Genomic DNA, 24,403 nt, shown 5'->3' with positions numbered 1-24,403 from the left:
TGGTGGAGTGATGGGCTCACCATGTTAGCGGCACCCATGAGCAGTTTCCTGGGGTTAGATTGTCTTGCTCAAGGGCACCTCGGCAGGAGGTGAAACTGGCACCTATCAAGCTACCAGTCCACACTCCATATTGTGGTCTGTGGGACTTGAATCTGTGACCCTCCGGTTCCCAAGCCAAGTCTCAACACACTGAGCTACTGCCGCAGACATTTTCTCTAAAGTAAGGTTACTTTATGATGCAACAATGGTCAAGACTGAAAGTCCAGCTCAGTTTCAAGACAAAGTGTCTAACAGAACCACCAATTCACTAGAGGAATCAATGCCACGTTTCGCCTCGTCTAGACATTAAAGTACATGTATGAAGGTGCGGTACAAAAAGTAAGAAAATCAAACAAACACAGGACTTTCATTCAGGTGACTGCTGTTGGAGTCATATGTGAAACCAAGTCAACTTCTTTTAAAGGTCCAGTATGTAGGATTTAGTGGCATCTAGCGGTGTTGTTGCAGATTGCAATTCTCTCGTATCACCCCTACACCCTTGCTTTCGTTTCCAAGCGTATTTTGACTGTGAAATGAGAACGTGTTGAAAATGTGACACTACCATGCCTAGACGAGGCAAAATGTGACACTGCCAAGGTGCAACCAGTGTGTGCATTACTCACTTTGGCGTGATACCGGGTTGGAAAATCAGCCAAGTTGTTATAATCTGGATTCATCTTTTAGCCAGTCAAAAACTGTCAGTCCAAAAAGCTCTTGGACAGCACAGACATAGATATGGCACAACAATGTTTCCAGCAGTATATTTAAAAGCAGTTTGAAAATACATCACAATTTGTAGTTGGGAGGGCTCACACACAAAGTGAAAGTTAAGGAGGGAAGTGTGTTTCACTTTGCTCCATCAGAGACTTTAACCAGGACCTTCCAGTCACACAGCTGTTGGTCTGAGCTGCTCCACGCTGTGCCACCGTCCTCCCTGTGCACCACTTTCTGCAGTGATGGGTCAGCCGGGTGGGTCGAGCCACTCCAAACAACTACTGAAGCCAATTACATCCTGCTGTGACTATAAATAACCACCACAGCACTCTACTCTTCATTTACATAAAGACCTATAATGGCTGTGTAATGGTTTAAATATTCATCATGCTTCCTTTGCATTCCATTTTCCACTGAATTATAAAAAGAAAATTGTCCTGTTGGACAGCTTCCTCTTTCTGTTGTGGTGACCAACTGAGAAAACTCTGTAATGATAATGATAAAAATGATTTAAAAGAAAATACAGGAATATCTTCTTCCATAGTTCACACTTTTGCAGAAGAGGGCACTCAGAAAGCAAAAGACCTTCACCAAAACTAATAGTCAAGTCAAATAGTCAAATAACACCAAAAACATAACCTCCTTGGCAGAGATAATAAAAACCTTTAATCATAAAAATAAAGTTTTAGTTTTAATGTTAACCCTCGTATTGTCTTCCCATTTACTATTCACCTTTTGTCCTCCCGGGTCAAATTGACCCGAAGACCACAGGAGGGTTAAGCAATATGAGTGAAATAATTTTTATTATATTATCTTATTTTGATAAGGTTAATATCCAGTATATCACAATATCAAAAATGTATGCAAAATCACATTACATTATAAAACTTGTATATGATCTGTCTTATACCAAACTCTTCACCTATGTAAAACAAAAAACATTTCATTTCAGCTTTCTAATAATTAATAATAAATGAAAAATAGTAATGAATTTGGACAGCAGTAGACGAATAACAGATAAAATCATACCATCATGACAATAAAATTCTGCCAGAAGTCACACCAAAATAATACTGAATTATCATCCAACTCTGAATCATACTCTTTAAAAAGCCATCCCAAACAAAGCAAATCTTTCTTTCAAACACACATAACATTCTTCCCCCTGTCTTTTTATATTGCCATTGGCCAATGGGTCTTTACTGCAATCACTGCAAATATAACAAATGATTGTTGCAGGTAGCATCATGTTTTTTACAGCCCTGTTTGCCTTATTTTTTCCACTTGATATGACTTACTGTAACAGCTCTTCCGTAAGCTTCTTCCATTTTTTTCCTTGTGTTTTATGGGGAATTTTTTTTCTCATCTAAACTGAGGGTTTAAGGATATAGGGCGTCATAGGCTGCACAGATTGTGAAGCCCCTTGAGGCAAATTTGTGATTTGTGATATTGAGATATATAAATAATATTGACTTGACATGACATGAGACACATGAGGTATTTCCATTATTTACTCAGGGGTCTGAGTCTGAGGCAGACGCCTTGTAGAAGGAGCAGCTTTCCTTTAACACTAATGAAGACATCAAATCCATATTCAGCAGCTCTCCCCCTCTGTCTTTCTGTGTGTGTGTGTGTGTGTGTGTGTGTGTGTGTGTGTGCTCTTCAGTCCCAGTATCACTCAGCCTTGTGATTCCTTTAGTGCCTGCAGGCATTAGAATCAGAGTCACGTTCCAGCGGACACTTCGGACAAAACGGTCCTGAGGAGGAGGAGTGTGTGCGTGCATGTGTGCAGAAATAGAAAGTGCTACAGTAATACCACAGAAGACATTATTAGAATATCACAGCATTGCAGAGATATCATACAATATAAACAATATTGTAAAGTACCACTCACTTTGTGTAAGTGCACTGTTGAGTACCATATAGATTATATTGTAACCATCAATACGCAGATGATGTAAAACTGCCGCAGAGACCACAGTGTGGAAAACCGTGTAATATCAATCACTGGTAGGTTAGCAGCGAAACCTCGCTTATTTAAACCAAAGCAAAACACTGAGACCTCATACAGATATCATACAGAACTGTCAACTTGTTCCACTCCGTATCATCTTGCGTCTGACACTGACTCCACTCCAACTGATTTCTGTGAAGGAAGGATATGATTTTTCTTCAATCACTATAGCCCAATGTAGTGTATCTACTTGAATCTAACGCCATTTCAAGTTGACACTGATGCGTAGCTGTGCCAAAACACTGCTTTTTCCTGGGTTTTAAGAGTGGGAGGGAAGTAAAAACAAGCTACGATGTTGGGTGATATTGAGAAGACATGCTTCTTTAGAACAGCCTCAATAGCAGCGTCGATCTTAGTGGTCGCCATTGTTGTTATGTTGTTTTTACTCCTCCTTGGTCACAGAGCACAGGCTGACAACAGCTTGACAATGGGGTTAGTCCCATCCGTGGCACTGATTGGCTAATTGTCAGTCTTCCCACAGTGCCAATTTTTTTAACCAAGAAACCGCTGTGTCATGATGCCAGACCAGAATCAGTCAACTTTAGTTTAGTTGCACTAAAAATTTAAGTGTGGTCAGAGAATGAAGCTAAAAGACATATGATGGGATCATTAAGATCACCTCCTCTGGGGAGTGGGTGGTAAAATCTTTAGGATTCAGTCTCTCAAGATCAAGAATCTCCATTGCAATTTAAAGGTTGAAGGTTTGGCTGTTAGTACCAGAGGGGAATCCACTGGGGACTGTTCAGTCTGTGTCAGCACCAAATTTGGTGGCAGCCTGGCCAACAGTCATTGAGGTGACTTGCTCTGAACCAGAGCTGCTTTGCATGGAATGACCTACCTATTAGTACTAGTAAAAAATAGACCCTAAAAGAAACAAAAAATCATCCATTCAGGAATAGTATATACAGTGTGTGATACATATTACAAACTACAATGTCGGAAATAATATCAAGAAAATCACTCGATGTATGTAACCTTAATAAGAGAGTGTGTCAGAAGAAAAAAAGTCAGGTGGCGTAGTATGCAAAGAAACAGGGTGGATGGATGGGTCAAACAAACACAGGACACTTTAACCCAGGAGAACAGTTTGTGTCCCGTGTGAAACCTTATGCAGCGTTGACTTATTTGAACTTATGTAACGTATTTAAATTATTTCAAGAAAGTTACCTTATGTAAATGCTGAACTAACGTACTTATTTTAACCCAAGCCATGATGTTTTCCAAAACCTAACCAACCCAACACAGCCATGTGTTTAATACTGTTGCCATGGCAACAAAGGTCACCGGATTTCATCCTTTCCTACAGTATAAAACTTATACAAGGCACCATTTCTAACAGAATATCCTTAACAGTGGCAGGTTATTAAACACACTGTAAAATGTGTGGGAGATCCTTGTGCCACAAAGTACTTTTAATTGAATATACCTCCCAGCCTGACAGACACACAATAAGCCACTATGTGAAAATATTACACCATGAAGCACAATGGTAAAACATCAGTTTTCTGATATTTTGAATTTCACTGAGATATTAATTACATGGAATACTCCTATGGGTTGAGCACAAACACAACAACAGTAAAACTTTAATAAATTGCCTCAGGTCATATCTTGCTATAAAAGTTCCAATTCACATAGGATTACATGTGTTTAATGTTTACATGTGTAGGGACAAGCACGAACCAGAATATATCACATCAGTAGACAAATTTGCAATGCCAGTCCCAAGATAGGCCTTTAAAATACATTCAGAGAGCAAATGACCTATAAGCATAGGAAATAATCTAAAATGTTATACTTCCTTGTGCCTGTCGTTAATATTAACCTACAGCCCTTTCTAATATATACATTTGGCCTACAACTGCACTGAAACTCTACAACATTTATTACTCATTTTCAATGATTTATTTCACTTTGCAGTATATTTTAATTAGATTTAATTCTAATTGATTATTTCCTCTTTATTGTGTTTTCAAATGTTGTGATTCCTTTTTTTTCCCCCACTTTGAATTGCCTCTGTAAGAACTTCCTTTCCCTCACCACAAGCTTCTTTGAGCTCACTGCTGAGCACCACAGACACATTATATATCGCTTTAATAGTATCATATGTCTGTAAGTTCCCTCTGAACTCACCAATAACTTCTTAAACAGTGATTTCTCCTCAGGGGGATCTATGCGTGAGGGGCAGAGCTCATGTCCAGCCAGTGACACCTCCGGCGGCCAATCAGGGACGGGCTTCAGGGCCGCGCTGGCCAATGACAGCATCTTGTGGGCGTGTCTGTCCACTGCGAGGTGCGTTTTGTGGAGTTTGCTAAATGACTGCAGCAAGAAAATACAGTGTCGGAGCGCACCGAGGCTGGCTGTGCTGTCTGTACTGTCCCTCCGCGTGTGTGTGTGCGTGTGTGTGCGTCGGACAGGGGCCAGTGTCGCTGCCGCTCTCCTGCCATGGAAGAGGGTCCACATCAGTCCGATACGCAGGTCTCTACGCTATTGTAACACTCTCACTCGTTCACCTGCTGGGGATTTGATTTCTTTTTCTCTGTCTGACGGAAGCGGTGCCCGGATGGGAGCAGATGCGGAGCGCAGCAGCGGCCGCCGGTGCGTCTCCAACTTGACCACCACCAACATATGGAGTAAGCTGACCTGCTTGCTCACGCCAAAGACACTACTACGACTACTCGCCTGGAGACATACGAGAGAGGAGGAAGCAGCAGCAGCAGCAGACAGCCAGCAGGAGGAGTAAAGAAGAAGAAGAGGAATGAAGAAAAGGGGCAGACTGTCTACCTGCAGATCCTCCCTTCTCTGAGCAGCACGCAGCAGGCAGCAGCACAGCCCGGAGTCCCGAACAAGCCGATACGCACGGATCCAGAGCGACGCCTCCGGCTTGTCCTCTGGGATGCATGTGAAGGAAAACCGCAGATGTGAGCACTCCTCTGTGTGGGGTTCCTGTGAGTGGGATTAGGAATATATACGCACATGCACAGTTTGCCAGAAACCTCTGGAGCATTGAGACGCAGCTTACCCGCACAGCCAAAAAGAAACAGCCCTGATCTGTTTTTTTTTTTTCTTTCTTCCACCACTGAAGAATATGTCTACCCTTAAACCGCTGTGGATCCACGACTGGACTTAAGATAAAATTGTGGTTAGTAATTGTGTGTCAATAATCTAGCAGTCTGTGAGCGGCTTATACCCCTCTAACCATCTCTCTCTTCTCCCTCTCTCTCTCTCTCTCTCTCTCTCTTCTCCCTCCCTCTTTCCGAGCTCATAAAAAATCTTCTATCTCTGAGGCCCCGCAGCCCCGCCGGTCTGCGCTCTTTGTCCGTTGTCCTGAATCAGCCATTTGGGGTCGTGATCTTTGTGTGTCTTCGCGGCTCACGTGTGTCGGTGCTCTGTAGGCGTGAGAGCGGGAACTACAAGGCATTTGTTCATTCCTCTATGGTCATGAAGCTTTCTCCGCGGTCTCATTCACCGGCGACTTATCTGTATATATCATCTCTATCTATATAATCTCTCCCCCCATATCGATTTCGGCTCATCCCTTGGGATGTCATTAAACCATAACCACAGACCCCCCTCCCCTCCTATTCCTCCTCCTCCACCACTAAAAGGGATTTTCTCTTTTTTTCGGAGGGAATTCACCTTCTCAAGAGATGTGACCCCCCCGCAACCCTACCCCCCACCCCCCTTTAGCAACACCTCACGCCCCCCCCCCAACCAAATGAGACTGGCAAAAATGTGCCGACTAAACGCGCTGGGGATCTATTTGTGGGAAACGATAGTGTTTATCAGGTAAGCAGAGGCTTGAAATGGACTTCACGAGTGAAAATAGTGATGTGTGTGTAATTTGTGTGGGGCTTGATAAAATTGGAATTTGCATTTTTATTGCTTTGCTGCCATTTGGGACGCGCATGGACATTAAAGCTCCCTTCAGGAGTCTCAGAGGGGACAAAAAAAGGGAATACAGGTGAAATCTTGTGAAAGTTGCCTCTGGGTTGTGTGCGTGTTGTTGCTCATGTGCATGTCAGCCATGCACGTACTAGCGAGTTGAATTAAGTAGCATTGGATCCACGCAGGGTTGTATGGGCAGCAAAACAGCGACCACTAGTGGGCAGGCTGCGTTTATGACGTGCTCTTCCACAATTTCAACAGGCATGTGGAGAGAAAAGAAGACTCTGAAGGCACATGTGCATGCATTAAGATGATTATGTAGGACTCCTAATAACAAGCGTGCACACACACTTATGTTTAACCCCCCACCCCATCAAAAATCAGTGTTTCTTTTTGTTCCTACAGTCTGATGTTTAAATGCTGTCTGTGCAGAGTTTGACACTAGAAGGATGTTTTCACATTCATCTGCTGAAAGAGGAAAGTTTCTCTGAGCTCACTGGAAATCAGATCTTTTAGGGGCGGGGCCTATGAGCATGATTTGTGATATCATAGATAGTTTGGAAGTAAATCCTGGTCCAGTGTGCAACTTATACAAAGTGTAAGGCAGAAACACGAAACCACCAGTGCACAGACCCTGAGAATGGACTTTACAGTGAAGTAGGAGACATCTTGGTTCCAGCAGGAAAATATGTCTTAAATATATATATTGCATATATATAGATTCTGGTATTTGTAATGACGTAGCAGGAGTAGATGTGTTTTAAAGTATTTTAATGTGGAAATTATACTTCTTTGAGGATAAAACACATCAGACACACATTATTGTTCCAAGCAGACTGTTTGTATTATGTCATAAAACATGTCTGGAGGGGATCTTTAAGCCCGTGTGGCTCATGTCAGTCAGTTTTTTAGAAGGTAGACGGCTTTCTGTCCACTTGAAGGTGACTTTTTTATCCCAAAATGTGAATGATCAATTATTTCTCTGCCTCTGCTTTACAGAGCCCTTCTTTCCTCCTCATCTCATTTGCCTCATTTGTCTCACCGGTTCAATCAGATGAATCAGTTGTTATGAGGTTCGGGTTGTAATTTCTTCTTTCATTACAAGCAATCCATTAATTGATTAACAATTCATTCTGCTGCTGCTCTGGTTGCACATCAAGCCAAATCCACAAAACACCAAAGAGAAAGAAGACAACAGGTCGGTTAGACATACATTTCTTTACTTTCAGAAGTCAAATATGTTTTGACGTCATACTTTGAGGTAGTTTATTTGCCAGCAGCTACAATCAGCTATATTTTTTGCATATTTCCTTTTTTTCCTCCCTGGTGTACCCATGTTGGTTTTGAGGTCATCTCCAGTTTCCCTCCCTGCTGGAAGCAACATTTACTCATCCCTGCTGCCTCCAAAGTTGCCTATTCATCAAGGCCCTCTCACACGCTGTATGCAGAACCCCCTAGCAACCACATCCTCGTGTTAATGTCGCAGCAGTAGGCGGGGTGTGTGGTAATGCTGCTGTGAAATTTAAGGGGGACGTTGTCCAAAATATGAAGTACAGCCGTCATTTTGTGGGTGGCAAATAAGGCAAACATGGCTGTTGTTACCACCAGTTGGTGCTATTGAATGGACTTGTGTTGGCTGGATTTGGTAGTTAGTTTTGTGTTGATAGTGAAGTCTCATGGTTGTTGACTTTGGTGCTTTTGAACTTTGTCATTTGTCACAACCAGGGGCTGATGGGTATATTTTTAAGTCTAGTCTGAAACATGTTAAAATAAAGATTCATCAGAAAGATCAATGATAAAGGGAAACTGGAGAAGGACCCAATCAAACCACAAAGCAGGGATGACAAAATGACATTTTAAGGTTATTCTGAAGACATGTTTGCATCATTAGAGGACTGTGTGCTCGATAGATGGACTTAGAGGGTGAAGTTGAACTCTGGAGGTGTTTGGCTTCAGGCCACTGTGGGACGTCTAATGCATCATCAACAAGGTGAAAGCATTTTTTGTGAAGTGAAAGAGTTTGATGTTTCACTGCCCTTTACAGGTTTTAAATTCTCCTGGGAACCTGAATAATAGCATCTGGTTTGGGCGTTGTTGAGCTCACAACGCATCGAGCGAATACTTAGTTTTTTTAAAGACTCTCAACATGATAAGTCAATATTTTATGTATTAACTTTGATTTTGTATGAGATGGAATTATGGAAATAGTGTTCAGTGTTTATTTAAGTGAAAGTTTCAAAAACACAGTCTAAAGATACTTGAGCAAGGAAAATTGCTCTTTATGAATATTAGCACAGTGTTCTGTAGTATTAGTGTAAGTACTCATGATGACTCCGAATGGCTAATGGCGAAGTGTAATATTAAAAAATATATATAAAAGTGAATCATTATTGGTGCATTAGAAGCATTTTAATGTTGTAGTTGGTCGAGCTCATTTGAACTACTTCCAAAGAGATTTTACACATGGAAATGTGTTGACTTGACATGTACTGTTTAGCCTGCAGTTTAATTTATAATATTTAAGCTTTAAGACTTCATTTATTTCTTTTTATTTTACACAAATTCAATGTTGAAAGGGGCTGAAGAGTTTGAAAGATATACATCTAAACCAGGCAGGCAGGATCTAATGAAAGATGGTATTTAGGTGCATGATGGGAATCATAGGAGTGTTTGCGAGGCATATGTAGGGACTAGAAGTCATGATATCTCTGACTCTCCTGCATCAATTATTTTATGTGATTCAAAAACCTTTTAGGAACATACCTACACCTCTAAGAAGGTAGAACCTACCATGATGAAATAGGACTGTGAGAGTCCAAAAAAATAACCAGTATTATTGATCATATGTTTTGTATGGGGGAAGAAAATCATCTAATGGTTACTAACTATAGCTATCAGGTGCATGTCGTGGGGTACATTTCCCTCAAAAGTATAGTGTAGTAGAGCAATAAAGAAACCCCAAAACACAGTTAACATAAAGAAACTAAAATAAATCTTTCATTCTTTATTCAACTTGCAACAGTTGTTTGTAAAAAAAAGTTGCTCCAGATTTTTGAAAAATGACATTTTGGGAACAAACTGCTGGGAATGAGCCTATTTACTTTTACCTACTGTTTCTCCCAATTTCCACAGAATGCGAATTGTATGCAAATATCTCATAATGTGTTTGGTTCCTGCTTTGCATTCCAACCTGCAGGCACCCTGCACGTTTCGCTTTATTGCCTCACATGCGGATATTATTTCCCTGCTCGGCCTCTGAGGTATTTCATTATGTGAACTATCAAAGGCGTTTTTCTACCTGCTGCAGCGACTCCCTCATTTCCATTGAATGAGGCAGCCGTTTACAGTTGGGATGGGTGGGTTGGGTGGTGGTGTCGGAGGGGGGATGGCTGCAGGAGTTTTGCATTCAGCACACACTGTTTAGTTAATGAACCAGAGTCGCGATATTGCCGTCTCAGCTCCTCGGGCCTGGACTCTGCAGTTCCCCGCTTAATTGATATCTCTTTCCCCTCCGTCCCGACCCAGACCCCCCACACCTCATTCCACATTCAGCCTTATTACTAAACATTGATTAGCCTGTCAATGGCCAGGGCCAGACCTGATGAATACACATTTATTGCTCGCACATATCTCTCCCCTCTCTCTCTCTCTCTCTCCGTTCCCCGCTCCTACTATTCATCAAAGACGCAGGAGAGGAGGACTGAGAATTTAGATTGAGATTGGACCTGCAGGAAATTCATCTCAACAAAACCTTTAATCTTGTATTCAGGTTCAAATCTGTGAATTCTGCCAAGAAAGGTGAAAGAATGTGCAAAGAAGGTGAAATAATTTCTATTGTTGCCAGAACTTCTCAACTTAAATTTAGTTTTTTTTAGTGGTATAACTTTCTGGACAAAGCAGAGCTTCTCCGAATATGAATGTACAATATGAATGAAATAGGATATATATATAGAATATTGCACTGCAGAAATTATTTAAGTAAATAGTCTGAATGGATATATTTATTGTCTGTTTTACCTTCAGTCATTACACCAATACTCTTGAGTAAGGGCTTTAAGCAAACTATTTTAATGATTTAGCCTTCACAGTAAAGGCAGTTTGATATATTCCTTCCTCATTACTATTTTTTGGAGTGCTTTTTTGTTTATTTTGCTTTTTCCTCATTTCCAAAAGCACCAGATACATCTTCTGATGAAGTTTTAAGAGCAACCAGTCATCTTCTCTCTCCTATAATCTGAGCTGGATCCTAATGAGTTAAATAAAGTACATACAGTTACAGATACAGTTAACCCAAACTGTTAGCAAGCCAGTAACTATATTAGCTAATTTAAATGAAAATCAACTGCCTCACAATAGTACACAATATGTCCAGGGTTCAATTGAAAGGTAATTTGTTAGTTTTCACCAATCAGAATGCAAGCTTTGAGCCATCTGCTGTGTTAATTACTGCTAATTTAAAGGAATCACTTCCGGTCACTCTTGTTTCACATTAAAAGCTTAGGGGCGAATCACATGAAGAGCTTTCATTAAATGCAATGGAAATATTTGTTTAGTAAACAAAGGATTTTGGCTTTCAAGCAAAGTGACCTTGGACAATTATGGTGACCATAATTACACCTATAAGGAACAGTGCAAGGAAGTCATTTTGGATACTGTGTTGCAGCTAGATGATTAAACAGGAAACAAATCAGCGATCGTACAGTCCGTTTCTGCTGCCGCTGATGAGCTCAGAACCTCCAGTATGGTTGACTTTCTGTAAATTAATCATAACACTAATGAGACTTTCGAAAGCCCAGATCTGAGCCAGAGGAACAAGACTTGAAGTGCACAAGGTGAACATGACGTGCTCCTCAGTCCTCAAGCACGTTGTCCGGTTTTATCGAACGCTCTGACGCGAATGATTAATCAAACCAGTCAGCGTTGCGTTTCTAGAATGCCAACGTACAACCCATGACCATCAGGGAATACCAATCAGTCAGTCAAAGTGACTGACAGGCCTTTGGACAGCCATTGACATCGCTGCCTCACTGCTTTTCTACCAGGCAGGAGGTTGTTGTTGGAACAGCAGAACCTTTGAGGTTAGCACAGGAAGCTTTGGGGACGGCTCTCCTCTGCAGCACAATGTTTGTGTGTGTTTGCCTGGATATTTCTAGATGTTTGCGTTCATGAATAAGTGTGTGAGGCTCCAGCTTTGTGTGTGTGTGTGTGTGTTTCAGATTCAGGAAAAGAGCTAAAACTGGAGCATATGTACAGTTTGCTACAAATTCCTCTCAAGGGAAATTTGTATTCACTGATTTAGATACAATTATGGACTGAATTATCATCTCACAGTTGTGCAGGAGTGGAAGAAGAGCACAGGCTTTTCTGTTTACACCATGTTTACTTAAAAAAAAAAAAAAGAAATCAGGTGTTGGAGGTGATTTGTGGCTGTGTGTTTTTACAGCTTCATTTGTCGCAGTGCAACCACAACAAATAAAGCATCTCCAGGTTTGGAGAGCTCGGCTTCTCCGGAGAAACAAACAAGGTTCTTGTCCTTTTTGATCAGGTGCTTCGCGCGGTCCACACCCACCTCCCTGTGATAACGCAGATTGATCGCCTCTCTCATTTCCGGGTGCTTTCACAGATCGTTGCTATGCACACAAGCAGGCAACAGCCCTGCAAACTATTCATCTTCACCCGAAACGAAATGTGCAGAGAGTGACCTTTTCCTCTATGAATTTCTATATTCAATAAAACTCTTTACTCTCTCAAGTGGAAACAGCTAGCGGTCCATATAAACACGTAATCTAAACATTTTACCTCTGGCTGAAATATGGGCGCTGCTTTCACAGATCTTTATGTGCAACACTATCAAGTAGCTGCTGAAGGGGAAAATGTATGCAGGATCTATATGGATAATGTAATCTATAATTTCTATTAGCTGGGTGAATATTCAGTTGTGCCTTCAGCCGTTTACCTGTCTGCTACTGGAAGGTAACCTTGAGCTGGCCTTGAAAACGCAGCTGCATGTAGGGATCTCACACACGGCCATTCAGGAGACACACACGCACACACTCAATCACATCACAGAGCAAATTAAATCCGACGCTACCGGTTCATGAAATAAATTGATGTTGAAATTTGGCGATTTAGAGAAGGTCATTCGTCTGCTTTCCAAAATTATTTTAAGTAAAGAAGCCCTGGATGTCAGACTGTGTTGAGTCTTGATATTGAATAAAAGTCCTTATCCTGAACTGGCGGGATTGAAATTGGGACAGGCCCGACTTTTTACAGAGAACATAGTGAGTTAGAAAAGACTGAATGTCCTGGCAGTGTGTTCATTAAATAAAAGGTTAGCCTCCACGTAGACAGTCAGAGAAAACAGCTGCGACAGAAGGCCTTAATGGAATGTCATGTTACCTTGAGTGATATTTCACACTGGTGTATTGTGGCATTCATTAGCTGTATAAGCGTTGTTACTCAGTGTTGCCTGTCATCAGTGTTGTACAGTCACGTCGCAGGCTTGCTTCCATTTTTCTACAACCAGATTGTACGTTCGACCTAGAACTTAGAACACATGGCACAGAAAAAGAGTCTCTCTTCTGGGCTGTTTGTGAAGTGCAAGGTCGAACCAGAAGCTCAAAATAAGGAGAAAAAAAAAGTCTTTTTTCTCCGGTGCCTTTTTCACTGGGGAATATCGAGCACTGTTGCTGCTTTTATATCATATTAGAGTTATTGTAAATTCCAAAAGCTGCACCTGAAACTTGGACTCGTGTCAGACTTGACCCAGACTTGACTGTTGTGATGTTTTTTGATTGATAAGGAATGCGAGGCCTCGACTGTAGAGGGCGGATCGATGTTCCATCTTGCTGTCATACATTCCAGATTTACTATGTTCAGTAGAGTATTTATCCAGAATGACTGCAGCAGTCCAGGATTTTAAGACTTTTAAGAGTTTTCTTGGCAGCCAAAGGACCAGAAAAAAACTGTAATAACTTCAGACTAATATGAGAATCGTCATTAAGAAGACAGCGGACTCTTGTAACACTTGACTTATTTGAGACTAGATCCATCGCCAACAGTCCCATTGAAAGTTTTAACAGGTAATATGAGATGATGACTGGCAGGCTTTGCATGGTCACGCACCTGGAGTTTTATATTAGGTTTCAGCTGCTGTTAAAAACATTATTAACAGATTTTGATGGATAATGTCCAAATGTGGTGTCATTTTAATACAAAGTATTCAGAGAACTGAAAGATTAGACTTGCCCCCAAAACCCCTAACCCTAACTTAAAGTCTGTGTCCTTGTAGTGACTTTAAACAGGACTTTAATATGCTACAGGACTTCAATATGCTACAGGTAAATGTACAATACATTAAATACAGAATACATACTGCAAACAGAGTGCTTTTCTAATGGCCCAAGAGCAATAAGTGGCTTATTTCAGATACTCAGAAAGGAGTTTGCTTCGCCCAGTTCATGTAACTTTCTGAAACTGACCTCTACTCACTTACTTGCATCCTGCAGTAACTGACCAGGTGTGCACATATGTGAAGGTGCCGCAAACCTTGTTACACATTGTTTAATATTGTTCATCCTTCACTGCAGAAACACATCTGTGATTTCTAAATGATTAATATTAGGAGACAATAAAATATAAAAATATATATATATTTATTATATCACCGTATTACTATATATATATATATATATATAGCTAAAACTAGCAAAATCACATATGAAATAGCTAAATGAATGTTTACTGTTAGGATGAGGGGGTTAAGGATAGAGTTAGGGTTAGGCCATCACACGATGTATTGAAGACCAAACTCTTCATGTGTAAAACAAAACTTTAAAACCAATGTATTAACTAACATTTGCATAAAATCATCAATGTTGTATACTGTAAAACAATAATTCTGAATGTTTATATCACTATGATATAGTTGAACAATTTTATTTATTCTTTTTTTTAATCAGCAACAGCAACTGATCCTCTTTTCTTGAATATGGCAAAAGATATTTCAGTATAGTCAGCAGCCCCTAATAGTAACACAATGCTCTGTGTTGGTTAATAGCATGCTGGGAAACAGAGGAAGCAGAGGAAAGCAAGAGAAAGTTGGTCTGTCAAAACAGAAACTTCTAATGTTTCATTAGGTATTAACTTTCAGAGTGATAACAGGATGATAAAATGATCTGAGAGGGAGTTTTACTTTAGCGTAGTGAACAAAAAGCCTCGGAAGACTTTAAATGGTTGCACTTAATTCAAACTTCAGTAATCCTCCTCTGATTCCCTGAGGGACAGATCTATCTTTTTTTCTTGCTGTGGTAAACGTGAAAGTCACGGGTCAGAGTTCAGGGATCAGGGTCAGCTACAGACCCAGAACCTCTGGAGCTGGATGGGATTTATTGTGTTGCTCAGGGACACTACAGGAAGATGGAGAGCTCAGCACACACCCCTGCCAGCTGCCCCTCTCAGAAATCATCCAGTGTCAGTAAGCATACACTCCCGCTTCAGCCAAATTAAAGTGACTGTGTTATTTATGAACCTGCCCTCAAGCTGTTTCATTTGTTCTGCAGGTACCCAGCCGATATTTATCACTCAAATCTCCCATCATAACAAATCATAAGACACATATATATTTTTTTTCTGTGATCAATTTCCCGAGTCTTCTAATGAAAAACAATCGACTGCTCTGGTGGAGTTCGCTACCATCTCTACAATAATTAACTTCTGGGCAGGTTCATTTCCAAAACTTGATGTATGATAATACATTATTGATTAGCAGACAGAGACAGATTTGCCCCATAAATACCAGAGTATATTATCAATGTCCTCTCAAGTTACAGTGAAGGTGAATTCCTGGAAATGTTTGGAGCTACAGTACATTTTGGTTAGCAGCAGAAGACAGATGTGTACATTCTGTTTTGTTGTTTAACAGAAGCTGTTTAGAAAGAGAATGGGAAGAGTTTTCAAGTTGTTTTTTAATCATAGTTTGAGTGTTTTCTTACAGACAGACAACCAACCTGTTTGTTCAGTGTCTCATCCAGAAATAATTCAACATTAAACTCAACTCAGTGTATTCGTTGTCCTTTAGACTTTGCATATGGTAGCAAACATTTGCTGTAATTTTGCATAGGGATGGCCAAGTGGGACAACTGGGGCCACCAGTGTAAGACAGGGTGGCTGACTATGCATTTGCATTTGTTATTTTCTTTCACATTAACTATTACTATTTTCTTTCACATTAAATATGTTTCTATGGGATATTTTACACTAGGTACTATATATAATGAATAGTACCTTGTGTGAAAAATCAGATAGAAGCATATTATACATACAGTACTCATTACTCAGAAGCTTATTATGCATATGCGGCTCCTGAGGGAGGGACCAGTCAGGGGGCATTGATTGTATCAGCGGGCCATGGCCTGGCCCCTTTGTGGTGCCCCTGATTATATGAAAATCAGGTCATGTTTTCACAGTTTCACTTTGATACTCGTCACATCTTAAATTGACTTTAAAATGTTTAAAACTTACACAGATACAAGAAATAAAGAATAATACTGCAATATGTATTGTTTAAGATGCAAAAAGTTTTCAGATTTAAAAACAATCACACTCTGAAAAATTAAACATAATATAAACACTTTATATATATATATATATATATATATATATAATGTAATGTAAAATCAAATAAACAATTCACAACAATCCCTTAATAAAGAGAATATATAATATTAATTATTTCCAGCCAAATAATGCAGTTACTTGTTGTTTGCAGAAATTATTAAATATTTTAATCAGTTTAAAATATGGACATCTAAATATGAAACATGCTGAGGAATCATCTCTGTGCGAGAGCTGCAGCCCCTTGGGACTGAAACTGTGCAAATTTCTGCTGTTTGGGAATTTAAATATAGACTTCATGTTTCATTTCCAACTTGCCCTCAAAGCATTTTAATTTTAGAAACTTTAATATCACATGAAACTTATTGAAGTTGGTGGACACCAAAGTGTCCAGAGTGCCTCACAGTACATACATTTTTAACACATCCCCACTGGGAATCAAACCCTCGCAGTGTCTGTGCTTTTCTCAACCTGGACTACACCAAACCTGCACAGTATAAAGTTGATCGAGTAACATAATTTACAAGAGCATTATTCAGTCTACATTGCTCTGCTTGTATAACTGCATGTGATCTTAATTGACGTTTCAGTGTTGTTACATAAACTTTACATTCTGGCTCGGAGAATCAGCTGAATGTCAAAAAGGTTCCAACGGTTTAAAAGAGGAGAGAGATAACCTTTAGAGATGCAGGACTCGGTGATTTAAGTAACTGGAAGGTCACAGGTTCAGTCCCTGCCACAGGAACTAATACGGCATCCATCAACAGCCCTGTGTTCTGTCCAACTGACACATGTCCTCCATTTCTCACTGTAATTCAACCTTGGCTAAATGCTAAAAGTGTTGGGAACAAGGCTCAAACATTAACTGCCCCCTGATCTTTAGGGGAGAAGCTTCAGGCTTAGTGTGCCTCTACTGGTTTATGGGGATATGCATCCCTAAAGTACAAGAGCCGCTGTGATAAAGACCTTCAACATTTTGGGAAATATTATTTATTTTCTTTCCGAGAGTTAGACGAGAAGATGAGTATATTCCAGTATCTATTCCAGTAGATTTCATGTATGTGCATCAGAGAAGAGCAGAGAAATGGGTCAGGAGGCTGTTAGCCTAGCTTAGCATAAAGACTGGAAGCAGGGAGAAACAGCTAGCCATCTTACATGCTATAGCTATTTGTTGGTGAACCGGATGCAGTGGATTCCTGAACTCTTGTCATCACAGATAATTTGCTCACTGACCACTTCCGGCAACCCACGCTACAGAGGCTGCTTGTAAGTATCGAGCAGATGGATAAACTCTTGCTTGACAAAAATACTTACAGCAACATTCATTTTCTGTCTAGATTAAACAAACAAGATACAACATGTTGATCAGAGAGCTGTAGAGGTGTTCAGAGGTGTAGTTTTGAACTTTGGACTGAGTCATTCTAGCTGTTTCCCCCTGCTTCCAGTCTTTATGTTAGATTACTATCTGTCTACAGCCTGTACTCAACCCAGCCACGTGAGAGTGGTATCGATCTTCACATCTTATTCTCAGAAGAAAAGCATATTTTTCATTAATGAGGTGAATCCTGTTTTATTACCTGTTCTTGAAGAGGATCTTTCTAGTTCTAAGAAGTTGATTATTTCAGTTTTGTATTTATGTTGTATATTCCTAAATGAATGTGTTTTACCAACAACAACCGCCAGGTACTTTTTGCAAAGAAAACTGCACACAGCAGTGTGAGGGACAGCAGAGGGTTAATAGTGGCCCGGGAGCTAATGTGAGTCAGTGTCTACATTGATTTGTATGATAAATGAAAAGGAAATGTTTACTAATCAGATGTGATAATGTGATTTTCTTATATATATATATCTCTCAGTAATATAGCATTTTTTCTTGAAATGTCGCCACAGAAACCTGCAAATATATTCATATTGCAGTACTTTGTGCCAGAGGCTCAATCAGCAATGTGTTACCTAATTCAAGGTTAGCCTGTGAATTAACAGACACTTATTTAAATGAAAATCTTCGAAATTGCCACTTTAAAGTGTGATTCATGTGATCTTAGAAATTTCCAGTGCATTCTGGAGGAGAAAGCAGATTTTGAACAGAAAACATCTGAGTTTGCAGCATGTTGGAAATGTTGGCACCACAGCAAACAGCCAGCAGGAGCAGAAAACACAGGCCAACACGAACCTCTGCAGCAACAACAAACATAAAGACCCAGTGAGTGTTTACCTGATAATCTGCTCTGCACAAAGTTCAGTAAAGCTCCTGAATGGACCACGATGCCTTTAAAAAAATCCAACTGACTTTTTGCCCTGCGAATGTGAAAAAGTGACTTTTTCGCTGTGGGTTCTGGTGTTGTTGGAGCAGTGGAGTGTGTGACGCAGCTCAGCCATCCGAGTATCAGGCCTTCATTTGTAGTGATGAGAGAGTGTTTTGCTGGGCGAGCCAGGCAGCCTATCTGTTAGTGCCAGGGAAGCGAGCAGTCCTTTGCTTTCCTGAGTGTTACTAAATGCCAGGATGAGATCAATTAGGGATTCAGGTCTTCAGAGGCTTTAGGAACATAATGAGGAACACTTAGGGCTAATGATTGGAGCCTTGCATTAGCCCACACCTCGCTCCCGCTCTTCCCTCTCCTTGCTGTGTGCATATTAGACACTGGCACAGGACGACTCAGCTGTTTTTTCTTCTTTGCTGCCTCAGCATTGGACACGGGTCTCCAAAGTAGCCACGGCCAGCATTGATCTGAAATAATTAAAGCAAATCCGAACTTTGATCATGGAAACCCAGAGAACAGGACGCTCAGGGGGAAGATTATCAACAAAAGCAGATGGACGGCTTTCGACTATGTCGGCGGTTGTGTGCCGGCTACGTCGGTCGATTGTGAAACACTTCAATCCACAGTGGCCCCATCCAGTACATTAAAGCGTGTGTGTTTACACATTGAATAGCAATCAAAGTACTGTGAATAACTCCTGAGTTGATAAGCATGTTTGAGACTATAATAACACAATACAGTGAGGACAAATTGAAAAAGTGCTGTGTTCTAAGTACATAATATATATAAGACTTTATTATATTATATTTTTGTTTTGATACAGAAGTTCAAACTCTCACTTTACTAATTTTACATATCAAGATCAGTTTAGTTCAGTAATATAATTCAGTAGTTGGTAAGTGTGTTGTTTGACAATATTATTTGTTAAGGATTGATCAGGTTTGGACGCAAAAACAACTTTGTTAGGTTTAAGGAAACCTGCTTAAAATGCTTAAAATGACTACTACCTTAAGGTTAGGGACCTTCATTGTCATAGCTACCCTGTCCACGGACTTTATCGCTCTATATCTACATTACCTGGCTTCCTCCTGAATTCCTACAGACTTGTGGCTTGTATGCAGTCGATGATTTGTTCATATTTAACAGGGGGTATGGCCCAGTGGGAGGGTTAGGGTCTCTGGGTGTGTTTTTAGCAGCACAGACGCTACTGAATGATCATAGACACATACAGGCAGCAGCGTGTCTCTATGATCCTCTCGCTGTTCTGTCACGTTGCTACTTGTTGTTACTAATTTATAGTATATTGTTTAGAGAATATTATAGATCCAAAGTCAACATGGACAGCGTCATGGTTTTATCAACCCCACTCTCTCTGCTAGCTGGGGATGGAGAGGGGGGATAGCAGGTTAACAAGGGGGATTGTATCCCCTCATATCCCCACTCAAATTACCTACTGATTGAACTTAAACAAATGTTGTTTTGGGGCATTTGTTTCAGCAATTATACAACCAAAGAGTTGTATAATGTATTCTGTTCTTTGGCTCTGGAGGAGTTTCTTTTTAAAGTCTGAAAAATAACCTGAGAGATTATCTGTTCTTTCACGGACAGCATAGGGAGTTTGACAGTTAAAGTCAAAATGATTATTTTCTGACTTAATCAATTCATGTTCTGGTCTATAAAAGTATAAAATATAGTAAAATGTCCACCCTAATCACACGATGACAGTTGATTGTTTTGTTCTGCCTACAGTCCAAATTCCAAAGATGTTCAATTAAAAATGAGACAAAACACAGAGAGGCAGCAAAACCTCAATGGGAAACAGAGGATGTTGATTTTTGCTTAACAAATGACGTAAATGATTAATTATTAAAATCACTGTTGATGTGTCATTTCAGCTCCAGTGTGACCATTTTTCAGGTTTTATAGAGGGCAGTTCTAAAACCACTGGTTTACAACTTTTAAGATGTCTGGATTTTTCCAAATTAAATTGCTCAATGTGGCATAGAAACAACGTTCATTTTCACTTTCACCATCTCTTGCAAACTAATATCTAAAACACAAGAAGTTATATTATATATGTTTCTTTAATATATATCTTTGCGTTTTTAGTAGACCTCATAGCAGATATTTCAGCTTATCAAACACAAGTGCAACAAATAACAGGAATAGTGGCTTCCTCTCATTTAGTTGTTTAGGACCAGTTCCCTACTGTTTTGCATGGTGTGCACAACAACTGGTGTGACTCACTGTAGGCTAAACAGTACCAGAGTCATCGTTAATGATATGAGACACACTGTGCTTTTCCAGCTCGGACAAGTCAAAGTGTTTGCCATAAGTAAAGGTGCGTTGGTTCATTCCAGCTGCTACACCTTTCGTGATGGTAGCTGCTGGGCTGTTGAAGCTGTCACACTGCATCTGGACCTCTGCAAGACACAGACTCAGCATTATGAAGATTATATTTGAAACGACATTTCCTGGGTAGCCACAGCTGGACAGGGAGTCTGTTGGAATCAAGTGAAATAACAAAGAAGACAGTGCACAACTTCTTTTTAACTGTGTATGCTTTGTGTAAGCTGTGGTTGTTTGTGGCCAGTGTGTTTTGGACTTAAAACGTCCACAGATGTTAATACTTGCTGCAGGAGCTTTTGTCAGAGCTGATCTACAGTCAGTCAGAGTGGGAGGTGAAAATATTCTGTTAACTGGTTTATTCATGGAAGCTGAGCCAGCCACTTTTACAGCTTGAACGGCGTGCAATAGTATTAAAGCAGGTGGGCTTTTAAGAGTATCAGTCTCACCTTTAAGTGTAGCATTTATGCAAATAGAATAGACACCTGGCAGATGTTTGGCTCTGTGACCCAATGAATATGTATTTGTGGAGTAGCAGAGAAAACAGAAGTGGATTTTCCCTCACTCATGCATGACACAGACGAAAAGGAAACAGGAAGAGATAGCTTGCCACTACAGCGAGTACACCTTCATGACCACCTGCATTTTTTTATTTTTTTTATTTTGTTAGTCCAGACGCAGACTGTCAGATTACAACCAGGGTTTATAACCAAAAGTCACATGATTCGCAACCCGGGACCTGGGCCAATAAGCAGGAAGTTATGTAGTTGTCTGTCGTCTGTCAGACTGTGTACTGCCCTCAACAGGCCCTATAATCCCAATCCAGTTTTACAAAGAGAGTGGCACTGACCTCTTGTTTGGGAAGTATTTTATTGTTTGTATTCCTGCTAATGTAACATTATTGTGAAAGAACATGGCAGGGACGTAAGTCATATGGCTTCAGTTAAATTAAAGGTACAGGGATTCAAACAGGGATGGTAGCCAGAGCCGATGCTTAAAACTCTTGTCTGCTTTTAGCCTAGCCTGGGAACCAGATGAATCTGCAAGCTCATGTTTTATCTGCTCAGACATATTTCAGTTGATCTAATAGGGGGCAGAATTTGTGGATTAGTCTGGCAATGCAAGGCCACTTCTCGTCAAGGTATGGGTAATTTGCCTTCATAGTGCTGGTCTTACTACACTGTTAGTATGTGAGAGTCTCACTAAAGGAGGGCAGAAAACTGAGGGTGTAAAAGCCCTCCTGGTTTTAGATTACTTTAACCACAGTTCTCTTGTTAGGAGACTGACACTGTGTAAGAATGAGTGGGTTGAGTCTGGACGCTGCATCAGAGACAGAGGATATTTAACACAATTTTACCTTTGTTTATCCAGGGATTGTAGATGCCGTTGTTGAGAATTATTAGTGCTCTCTGCTATTCATTTTGACCCCTGGGAGCTGCTCAGTGCAACCCCACTCACTAGTTCTACAAAATGGGAAGATTAGCTCTCAACGGCTGATTTTCACAGCATTCCTGAGACTTAAACTGGAAACCTCCTGGCTTTGTTTTTTCCTTTCTTAATCTAGTTCGTCTTGCTTTTTCTGTAGCTTTTAATCACATTTCACAGTTTTTTTAGTTAGATAATTTTATATTTTGCTCAAATGATGCATATTCCAAAATAAATATGTTCAAATTTCCTCAAAGTAATTGACACAGATAATCTGGGGCCAGGTAACTCCAGTTAGTTAAGTAGTTAGTTTGACACTTAAACCTTAAACCTAAAGAAAAAATAAAAATAAAAAATAAAAAATAAAAAGAGATTTAGTTCCTGGGTCTCAAAATAAAATGAAGCTGTAATGTAATGTGCTATCTGTACACTATTGGGAACAGGGCACAGACACAAACCACAGAGCGGTCAAAAAGGGGTTCAACAGCAAACCCCTGGGTCCTTTAGCAGTTAGTTAAGTAGAAGTGCAACCCCCCTTCTGAATTTCACAGTGTCAGTGTAATTCAGCCCAAAGTGTTGTCCCATGCTTCATATCCGGGCGAAATTATCTATGTGTCGGACACACTGGTCTAATCCCAGTCTGTGACTAATCTGATTGCACCGTCATCAGCCCAGCAGTGTGTTTGTTCAATGCTAATTTGAAAGCCATTTCACATGGGTCTTATGCTTTATTGTATCATCTCGGCAGCAAGCGCTGTGCCCAAACAGAAATTAGTTTTTTTTGCGAGAGCTTGATCCTATCACACTCCCACTTGTCGCCGCTGTAAAGAGGATTAAGCTCAGATTCGTCACGTCGCGGCGGGAATTATTGGCACCGAGATAATCTCTGATCCACCTAATTTGCTGTCACAGAGAAAAGAATTGGATGAAGTGTGATGGGCCTCAAAAGACTGATGTCTTCTCATTGATCGGCGTCAACTCTGAGCATGTGAGCTCTGCAGTTTTTGGAGACGCCATTAGAGGTCCATTATCTGATTATTGATGCTTTAGAGATGGTGTGTTTCTTCAGGTTGTCCACGCGGATTCTCCAGTAACACCTGAGGTTGTTAGGCTCTGTTAAGCTATTGACAGCTATCGTCATCATCAATTGACTTCACTTCCCTCGCTTTCCTCACTCATCACTCATTTTTAATAAATATAATTTAGTTAAAAGCGTGTTTCAGAGCTTCATGCAGATAGATGGAAGGATGAGAGCTGTGCTGTTTGTGTACTTCAGTGCTCATGCTATGCATATCCAAACTGACTCAGCAGTTCATTTCCTAAAAAACTGAAAATCATTAGTGATTCTTATGTGTTTAAAATTTCAGTTGGTACACAACATTGCACGTCTCCAGCCCCTATTGTTTCTGGATTTAAATTAAAAATAAGTATCCAATGAAAATTGATGAACCTGTGACATCTTGTCCTCAACAAACTGAATGAAATACATATTCTAAGCTTTTTAATGAGACCGGTGCACTAAAACAGCTACATCTCAGGGCAAGTATGCTACCTTGAGGTTTGAGGACCTGCAGGAGTCCCTGAGAAGTATTTTATTTCATTAGAAAAGAATGATGCCATTCACAGAAAGTCTAAAAATGAGAGCTCCAGGTCTTAGTCGTCCTCATGCGTTCTGCTCAGTCACAATGAGAAATAAACTTTAAAACTATGAAATATATCACAGAGAAATGTTGATTTTAATATTGATACTATATATTATTGTGAAATTAAATCAGTCAGTAAATTTGCCAGTGGTAAAAAGACTTTAACGTAACTTGTCCAAATGGCTTGATTTTTGAGTGTGGATGTAACTGAGGGTTGCCTAAAGCACGGCAGTCTTGCCAAATTGGACCCCAAAACCTTTAATTTGGCTCAAAAGATAATGACAGAGCTTTCAGCAGTTTGAAACTAGAAGATATTTGTGGTCTATCTATGTAAGCAACCACCATAGAGTTTTACAAAATACAAAGCATGTCCGTAGAACAAGTAAAACTGCTTTCGAAGTAAGGGAGCATAAAGTTTCCCTGTCATCACTAATAATTAATTTTTACATCAAAAGGTG

General features: G+C 40.2%; 1 protein-coding gene and 1 long non-coding RNA gene across 2 annotated transcripts in view; both read left to right on the top strand.

The window, feature by feature from the left end:
* LOC118333375 overlaps positions 1-24,403 on the top strand; it is a 598,798-nt gene that overhangs the window by 140,992 nt on the left and 433,403 nt on the right. The window lies entirely within an intron of this gene.
* glra1 (glycine receptor, alpha 1) overlaps positions 6,501-24,403 on the top strand; it is a 112,002-nt gene continuing 94,099 nt past the window's right edge. The window contains exon 1 of the mRNA XM_035668975.1: positions 6,501-6,556. Within this exon, the coding sequence (XP_035524868.1) occupies positions 6,501-6,556 (56 nt within the window). The remainder of the gene's footprint in view (positions 6,557-24,403) is intronic.

The sequence above is a fragment of the Morone saxatilis genome, unplaced genomic scaffold, assembly GCF_004916995.1.
Source record: "Morone saxatilis isolate NCDOM2014 unplaced genomic scaffold, NCSU_SB_2.0 Contig22, whole genome shotgun sequence".
In the NCBI taxonomy this organism is placed as follows: Eukaryota; Metazoa; Chordata; class Actinopteri; family Moronidae; genus Morone; species Morone saxatilis.
The sequence above is the reverse complement of the archived record's forward strand: the minus strand, read 5'-3'. Positions and strand labels throughout refer to the sequence as shown.